Below are 8,908 nucleotides of genomic sequence, written 5' to 3'. Positions count from 1 at the left end.
TACCACCTCTTCTCTCGCGAACAAGCTTGTTACAGTACATGACTTTGGTTAAAATCCGGATGCGGTGACTATCCGACTTCGGTTACATAAATTATTACAGTCGCGTCTTGGACCTACCGGTATGCATCCACATTCATTGGCTTGCCGACAAACCGTTCTTGACGGATATTTATGTATAGCACCTTTGCCCGCAGCTGAAGAAACATTGGCTTTGTTGTTAAAATCTGGATGAGTGGCTATCCGATTTTAGGACCAAATTGTTACAGGTTCGAGCCTCTGGACCATACGCGTAGTGGCGATACCAAGCATTTCCAGCGGCTTTCACGCGACGTAACACTGTTCTTTGAGATATTTGTGTATACAGCTTTTCCCATTTAAACCTGTAGTAACACGTACGTACTTAACGTACCATACCAGTACATACGTACAGACCATGGGCTAAAAACGCCTTTTTTGGAATCAGGGGGTCCCAAAACGGGATATTTTCCACCCATTTCCCGATTTTTGAAATTATGGACCCGATTGCAAATACTTTCTCATTACCATTGTATAGGTTCCCTATAATAAGGTAATAGAAAGTAAAACAATCTGGCTGTGAACATTCACGCACGACTGTTCGTACTTACATTTAGCAATACCTACTAATGAAAGAACAACACAGCGGGCGAGTGTGCGGAACCCGCGGGACTTCGTCATGCGTAAGTCGGCGTCCTCTGCAGACAGGTGGAGCCACCATTCGCGATTCGGCCTCGTGAAAATGCGCCATGAGGTTTACCACTATTACCCGGGACTCGGGCGCGTTATTTCGCTGTAACGCGATTCACGATAAGGGAATGAGACGAGGAGGTTTTTCGCACACAGAGAGCCGATATCGAACCCGCAACTTCTCGAACCGTAGCGGAGTCCGACAAGGTTCTAGAGGTACGCCACATTGCGCCGAATTCTGAGCTGATAACAAATCACCTTTTGGGTGTTAACTATTACATGGTCATTACCGCTTTCGGTAAACGATTCACGAAAATAAAAGGGAAATTCGCTTCGACCACCGGGGTACTCCAACCTGCAACTTCTCAAACCGCTCAAACTGGCGGACAGTGTCCTAGAAGTAGGCACCATTCGCGTTCGGCGTTGAAAAATCCATTAGATGAAGAAGTATTCACAGTGCCAAATAACGCCAAATCGTTTGCTCAGATGTCTATGTACCGGTTTGACGCGAAATAAGGTTAACACAATGACTGTTGGTTAATATTGCTGGGATGGTCGGTGATAATCGATTTTAAACCGAATGTTAGCAGTCGCTTCCTTGGCATCCGGATATAGAATACCAATTTCACCCTCGCTCTGCGACAACCGGTTCTTGAGAATATTGTTGTATACAGCCTTTTGTCTCCACGAAAAACATGTTAAGTCACAATGACTGGTTATATATTCTGGGCACATGGGGTGAACTATCGATTTTTACTAAACTTAGTTACGGTCGGGGGGGCTTGGACATACCGGTAGTAGCGAATAAGCCAAAATCTTCATTGCTCTGACGACAAACCGTTCGTTGAGAGTATTTGTATACCTAACCTTTGTCCACTGAGAATGGAAACAGTGTGCTTTGCGTTAAAATCTGGATGACGAGTGGATGAGTGACTGTCCGATTTTTACCAAATTGTTACAGTCGCGTCCTTGGACCATACCGGTATATCATACCAAATTTCATCGCTTTACGACTAACCGTTCTTGAGATATTTTGTATACCACCTTTTCCCATTTAAACCTGTAGTACACACGTACGTACGTACGTACGTACATACATACATACGTACATACATACATACGTACAGACCATGGGCTAAAAACCACTTTTTTGGAATCAGGGGATCCCAAAACGATAGTTCCACCCATTTCCCGATTTTGAAAATTTGGACCGATTGCAATACTTTCTCATTACCTTGTAAGTATGTATAGGTTCCCTATACGTAAGGGTAATAGAAAGTAAAAATATTCAGAAGCCACAACAATGAAAAAGAAAGCTTCTTTTTGTGTTTAACCTAACCCTATAATATCAGTAGTCATTGCTCAAATTGTGAGAGCTCTTTTTTGCGTTTAAACTAACCCTATAATAACACTGGTAACTGCTCATTTGTGACAGCTCCTTTTTGTAGCAATTTTCCATTGACGTGATTTCTGAACAAGAACCATGGTTTATTTGCAGGAAAAGGAAGCGTCAGTCTTCATCCAGTAGTTCCAGCTCTTCATCGGATGATATTTCGTCTGACTCCTCTGATTCATCATCCTCCTCAGATACCTCACAGGATTCCTCTAGGAAGAAGAAGAAAAAGAAGTAAGTAATGTCGCCTCCACACTAAGTAAACATTGTTATCTAACATCGCGAACAATGTATGTAGCGAATATTGTTAATCAACAATGTTATACGAACACTGTTAGTCCCGACTGTGCAGCAAACCGTCCACACTGAAATAACAAGTAAACTTCAGACAAGTTTTTCTTTTGATGTCAAAATTTTCTATGAGGGCGAGTTCCTAGTTCAAGGGCAGAATGAACTTTTTTTTTACGCCGACAAAGTAGCCTTTGTGGTGGCATTTGCCTAATCAGTCCTAATGGATCCACCGCACGTTGAATGCACAGTTCCCAATGATTCACTGATGTTAAGCAATTTTACACTTGAATGGTATCCGGATGGGTGACCATATGGGCAACTGCATGCTGCTGGCTTTTCCCTTCCTGTTGAAGTTACTGTGAGAAGGTAGCTTGTCGCCGAGGGTAAAATGCCCGTAAAAAAACCTCATAAGTTAGACCTGACAGACGGATCTGATCAGCTGTACCTGTCAGGTCTACCTGATAGTGAGTGGCTGGCCTTAGATGTCATGGTATACAATAATAAGATACCTATTCTTTCAACATTTTCAGAAATAGTTTCCCTTCGGTATATCCTGTCTGCAATTACTTAAGTAGTTCAAACCCAAATCCTCATTGAGTCTAGGTCCGAAGAGACAGTGTAATGCAGTGGCTGGCCTTAGATGTCATGGTATACAATAATAAGATACCTGTTCTTTCAACATTTTCAGAAATAGTTTCCCTTCGGTATATCCTGTCTGCAATTAAGTAGTTCAAACCCAAATCCTCATTGAGTCTAGGTCCGAAGAGACAGTGTAATGTTCTTGACCTCATCCATGCTTTGCAAACCCAAGTATTTCACCATGTTTGGTCACTCAGGTTGGCATGGTTACCAGAAGGTTTTTTTTAGGCACAAGAAAGGAGGTGGGGAGAGGGCTATAAAAAAATCCAACAGTTAGGTGTTCAATTATGTTCTTGACCTCATCCATGCTTTGCAAACCCAAGTATTTCACCATGTTTGGTCACTCAGGTTGGCATGGTTACCAGAAGGTTTTTTTAGGCACAAGGAAGGAGGTGGGGAGAGGGCGATAAAAAAATCCAACAGTTAGGTGTTCAATTAATTTTGAACGGGCCGAAAACCTATCCTTGAGGAATGCCGATGATATTTGTCAGCTGAGCAAATCAAAAGCCTCGCGCAAGTCCAAGTTTTTTTCGAAACTATTCATAAGTCAACAAACACTCTGTACTTTTGTTTACGAAGTCTCAGTAAACTACTTGCTTGCACGTGCTTTTTCCCCTTTTCTATTGTATCGAAAGTTCAATCTGGACGCAGCCATGAAGAAGAAGAAACGTGATTCAGCTGGACGTGACTCGGACTCGGAATCTCCTAGGAAACGTAAACCACGTCGCCGTGACTCCAGGTTATTATTATTATTTTTCTTATTTAATAAATTTACGGGGATTTCCCCATTTTTACAATCTTCTTCTTCTTTGCCCTATCCCACTCAAGTAGGGTCGGCATTGAAAGGATCCCATTTTTACACTATGATAACTAATTAACTTATATTATTATTATTTTTCTTATTTAATAAATTTACGGGGATTTCCCCATTTTTACAATCTTCTTCTTCTTTGCCCTATCCCACTCAAGTGGGGTCGGCATTGAAAGGATCCCATTTTTTACAATATGATAACTAATTACCTCGAGCTAAATACTTATAGTACAACTCAGAGGATCTATTCAAAGCCAAAGAACTAGGATAGTTCCAACAATTTAGCTTTGAATCGCTCCTCCGTCATAAAAAATATATCAATACATACTAGGATCCTGATCAATGGTGTCATTCTGATAACTGGGCTGTTCAATGAGTAGTTTTTGGTTTGAGTTTCAACAGCCAAAAAATTGTTATTAATAAATTTATCGAAAGTTTTCTTTTGAAACAAACTTTTTTTGTGCTCTTCTGTTTCATGTTTTTGAAAAGTTTTTATCGTTTTTCTTCTAGTTACGTTCTCTTTTAAGTAACTCACGGTAGTGCTTGACATATTTTTAGTTTAAATACTAGTTTCCAAATCAACTTACGAACAGTACGTATACTTACCATTCAAAGTCAATTTTCATAATTATGCAAATTGTATTGTTTATTCTTTATTAGTTGTATGTGATTATAACTGAGTGGCTTGGGTAAATTCCAGTAATTATGTTGATTAAACAAATTGGATGTTCTTTATAGGTTGTTAGCACTTGTGAGGTATATACGTACTAGTGGGTGTTACACAGTTACCTATTCCTTCCTACTAATTACGTTACCTACTTTCAAATTCATAGGTATGTACCACTCTACCTAGTATCTATTTAAGAAAATAGTTTTATTAGGCACCTATCTTAAGGACATTCCCCTAATAACCAAATTTAAATCCTCTGAATCTAGGGAAATTACTTTGTTTGCCTTCTGAATAATCCTGATTGGTCTACAAAGCTAGCTAGAGGGCTCTTTGACCATTATGGATGTCAAATAATGCACCCTGTTCCCTGTTGGCATATTTGAGGCTTGAAAGTTTAAGAGAGAAGGAACACAGGATAGGAGAAAGCCAGCCGTTCCAAGAACGAACCTTATCTGTTTAGGATAAAATCCGCTTTAGGTGGGAATTCAACCCGTGATCTAGCGCTTACAAGGTCAAGCGCTACCAACCAAGTTAGCTAACTGGTAAAGGTTTAAAACGAGTCAAAAGCCAAGTAGCGCCCAGGGATGTGTACTTGGGTCAAATCAAAGGCAAGAGTCCTTTTCTATTTGATATAAAACCCATCAAGCTAATCAGGCTGGTAATGAAATTAATTAATCGAAGAGTTAAGCTTATGCCAGGTTTAAATCAAACATTAAGTAGGTAGTATCTAAGTGTAATGCAACGAGATAACTTAAATAATAATAATAATAATAATGATAATAATAATTACTTATCTACTCTCCAGCAACCGGTCTGACGGGTATATTGGTTAACGCGTTGGACTTCGAGTCTAGAGGTTGGTGGTTCGCGTCATTTCTATTTCAATGGTTTGGGAAAATATTCAGAAGCCACGACAATGAAAAAGAAAGCTCTTTTTTGTGTTTAACCTAACCCTATAATATCAGTGGTCATTGCTCAAATTGTGAAAGCTACCACCCCGGGCTAGCAAAACGGGAGCCTCTAACGTCAAGCGAAGTAGCAATAGTAAGCGAGCCGAGACTCCACAGGGCAAACAGGCATCCAGACCTCGGTCCCGTAGTAGCAGTGAGTATCCATAGCCTTTGGCTTAGTCGTGCGACTTTTAACAGGACAGAGTCGCTCAAAGATGCTTGAATTAGAAATCTATGAAACCTTAGTGGTGTAGTGGTTAGTTCAGTGGACTTCGGATCTGGAGCTTGGTGGTTTGAGTCCAAGTCAAGTCATACAATTTAGCGTAGTGCATTAAGCGGGGAACGATATTTGTGACAAGCTTTTATGCTTAACACAATTAAAATTCCTATGAAAATGGTACGGACTTCCTCACACTGGAGGCGACTTAGTTTAGCGACTTCGTGCTTCTGAAAGTCATACGAGTATGCTACCAATGTGCGATAGGCTTTATGTTTGGGATAGCTAGGAATATACTTAAGTTATTAAAAAAAAAAAATGGAGACCTCATTTTAAATTTGTAAACTCTTTCCTTTTTGAAAGGATTGCTTTGGCCCTTCAACGGGATAAGTCAAATGTAGTACAACCCGCAAAAGTTGTGGTACCTCTGAAATCTTACTACTAGTAGAGTGCGTGAAGGAGAAATAAGTGTAATAATAGGCTCTTATGACCAAAAGGAATTCAATTATCTCAATACTATTCCAAGTTCTTGAAGTTTATATCATACTTGTGTTTTCCAGGTGGCGACAGAAAGAAAGTGGATATCTTTGCAGACTCCCCCTCCCCTCAGTCCAAGGATAGAACGGAGGCCCTCTCGGGATCCAAGTTCAAAATGCAAATCAATTCCAACAAGTAAGTTTTATTGCTGCCTTTAGAACAAGGGATAATGAGGAACTAAATCTCATGTTGACAAAGTTCTTTCTTTTTAATAATATTGTGTGGATTTCACCTATATTTTATCAGTCCCTAGAAGGCCTGTTAAGCTAATTAGGGACTAAAAAGAAGGATGGTGAAACTCACTATTATTTGTATTTCTATTTTACAATTTAAAGTTCTTTCTTCTTCAGTTCGTTAATATAGGTTTATGATTATGACTAAAACACTACTTATTTTGTTCCTCAGAATCAAGAAAGACACCAAGACAGAGAAGGAAGTCTGGTCTAATGACGAGGATGGTGAAGATGATAGAGACAGAGATGGTCGCCATTATAATGAGAAGAAGAAGGAGCGCTCCCCGCCTCCTCCCAAGGTGATGAATGTCGGTGTGGACAAGCTTGGGGGTTTCCGTATCAATCTGGACGCAGCCATGAAGAAGAAGAAACGTGATTCAGCTGGACGTGACTCGGACTCGGAATCTCCTAGGAAACGTAAACCACGCCGCCGTGACTCCAGGTTATTATTATTATTTTTCTTATTTAATAAATTTACGGGGATTTCCCCATTTTTACAATCTTCTTCTTCTTTGCCCTATCCCACTCAAGTAGGGTCGGCATTGAAAGGATCCCATTTTTACACTATGATAACTAATTAACTTAAGCTAAATACTTATAGTACAACTCAGAGGATCTATTCAAAGCCAAAGAACTAGGATAGTTCCAACAATTTAGCTTTGAATCGCTCCTCCGTCATAAAAAATATTTCAATACTAGGATCCTGATCAATGGTGTCATTCAATAGGCGTGTCATTCTGATAACTGGGCTGTTCAATGAGTTTTTGGTTTGAGTTTCAACAGCCAAAAAATTGTTATTTCTTGTTATTAATAAATTTACGTGATATCCCTATTTTTACAGGTCCTCAACCCGTAGCAGATCTAAGAAACGAAGCTCCAGCCGAAGCAGCAGTAGCTCCTACTATAACAAGCGATCCTATAGGAAGCGAAACCATAGCTCAGATTCGCGGTCACGCTCCCGGTCACGTAGCTATTCTCATTCCCGGTCACGCAGCTACTCCCCGCACGGGTCACGCAGGCTACACAGGGGCGGTATGGCACGGGGCGGACCCTACTATAAGCCACGCCCCTACTATCATAACACCAGGGGTGGCTATGTACCGAGGGGCAGGGGGAGAGGGGGTACCCGGGGGTATGATAGTAACTACCGCGGGGGTGGGCGTGGGAACTACGTCCCGCGCGGCAGAGGCGGATATAACCAGAACTATAACAATGGACACTCGAGACCCCGCTACTTCCACTACAAGTCGTCCGGCCGGGATCCTAGGGATAGTGGGAGCTACTATTCCAACGCGAGTGTCGGGAGGTATGATAAGAGACCGCGCTCCCCTAGAGATGACCATGATGAGAGTCCTATGAGGAAAGTGAACGCGGAGAAGCAAAGGATAGACCGCATGATAGAGAAACATCCTAGTGGACCTCTGAGTGAAGGTGAGGAGAGAGATGATGAGGATGGAGAATTACATTGAGCTGTGTCTAGAACCATGCGATAACTACGCTGCGGTAGTTCTGCACACAGTGTGAATAATCCCGCTGTTTCGCTGAGATGTTGGATTTCACCAAAATTTATTCAGTCATTTGAACTCCTGTTAAGCTAACAGCCAGTTAAGTTCCATTTAATTTGTATTGGCTTAACATGGCTGTTAAGCTAACGAGCTGTTTGAGGCTGGAAAGAAGGTTGGTGAAATCCACCATAGTAATTTGAAACTCGGGCAGCGAAAACACGGTAAATTGCAAGTAACAGCTCGGCCCCGCTGCCGCAGCGCGCAGAAATTCACGGACTGAGTCTCTATAGGAGAGAGATGGAGAAGAATATTACTTCAGACAAGTTTTTCTTTTGATGTCAAAATTTTCTATGAGGGCGAGTTCCTAGTTCAAGGGCAGAATGAACTTTTTTTTACGCCGACAAAGTAGCCTTTGTGGTGGCATTTGCCTAATCAGTTCTAATGGATCCACCGCACGTTGAATGCACGCACAGTTCCCAATGATTCACTGATGTTAAGCAATTTTACACTTGAATGTTATCCGGATGGGTGACCATATGGGCAACTGAAGCTGCTGGCTTTTCCCCTCCTGTTGAAGATACTGTGAGAAGGTAGTGCGAGCCGAGACTCCACAGGGCAAACAGGCAACCAGACCTCGGTCCCGTAGTAGCAGTGAGTATCCATAGCCTTTGGCTTAGTCGTGCAACTTTTAACAGGACAGAGTCGCTCAAAGATGCTTGAATTAGAAATCTATGAAACCTTAGTTCAGTGGACTTCGGATTTGGAGCTTGGTGGTTTAAATCCAAGTCAAGTCATAAAATTTAGCGTAGTGCATTAAGCGGGGAACGACATTCGTGACAAGCATTTATGCTTAACACAATTAAAATTCCTATGAAAATGGTACGGACTTCCTCACACTGGAGGCGACTAAGTTTAGCGACTTTGCGCTTCTGAAAGTCATACGAGTATGCTAACAAT

The 8,908-nt window shown here is 41.4% G+C and overlaps 1 protein-coding gene across 1 annotated transcript in view; it reads left to right on the top strand.

The window, feature by feature from the left end:
- Positions 1 to 8,228, top strand: part of LOC103505525 (tetratricopeptide repeat protein 14 homolog) — a 23,906-nt gene extending 15,678 nt beyond the window's left edge. The window contains exons 10-15 of the mRNA XM_026820850.1: positions 2,204 to 2,332; positions 3,078 to 3,093; positions 5,499 to 5,613; positions 6,237 to 6,348; positions 6,619 to 6,888; positions 7,288 to 8,228. Coding sequence (XP_026676651.1) covers positions 2,204 to 2,332; positions 3,078 to 3,093; positions 5,499 to 5,613; positions 6,237 to 6,348; positions 6,619 to 6,888; positions 7,288 to 7,915 — 1,270 coding nt within the window. The 3' untranslated portion in view covers positions 7,916 to 8,228. The remainder of the gene's footprint in view (positions 1 to 2,203; positions 2,333 to 3,077; positions 3,094 to 5,498; positions 5,614 to 6,236; positions 6,349 to 6,618; positions 6,889 to 7,287) is intronic.
- The last annotated feature ends 680 nt before the right edge of the window (positions 8,229 to 8,908 follow it).

This window comes from Diaphorina citri, unplaced genomic scaffold (genome assembly GCF_000475195.1).
Source record: "Diaphorina citri unplaced genomic scaffold, Diaci psyllid genome assembly version 1.1 scaffold180, whole genome shotgun sequence".
Classification (NCBI taxonomy): domain Eukaryota; kingdom Metazoa; phylum Arthropoda; class Insecta; order Hemiptera; family Psyllidae; genus Diaphorina; species Diaphorina citri.
The sequence above is the reverse complement of the archived record's forward strand: the minus strand, read 5'-3'. Positions and strand labels throughout refer to the sequence as shown.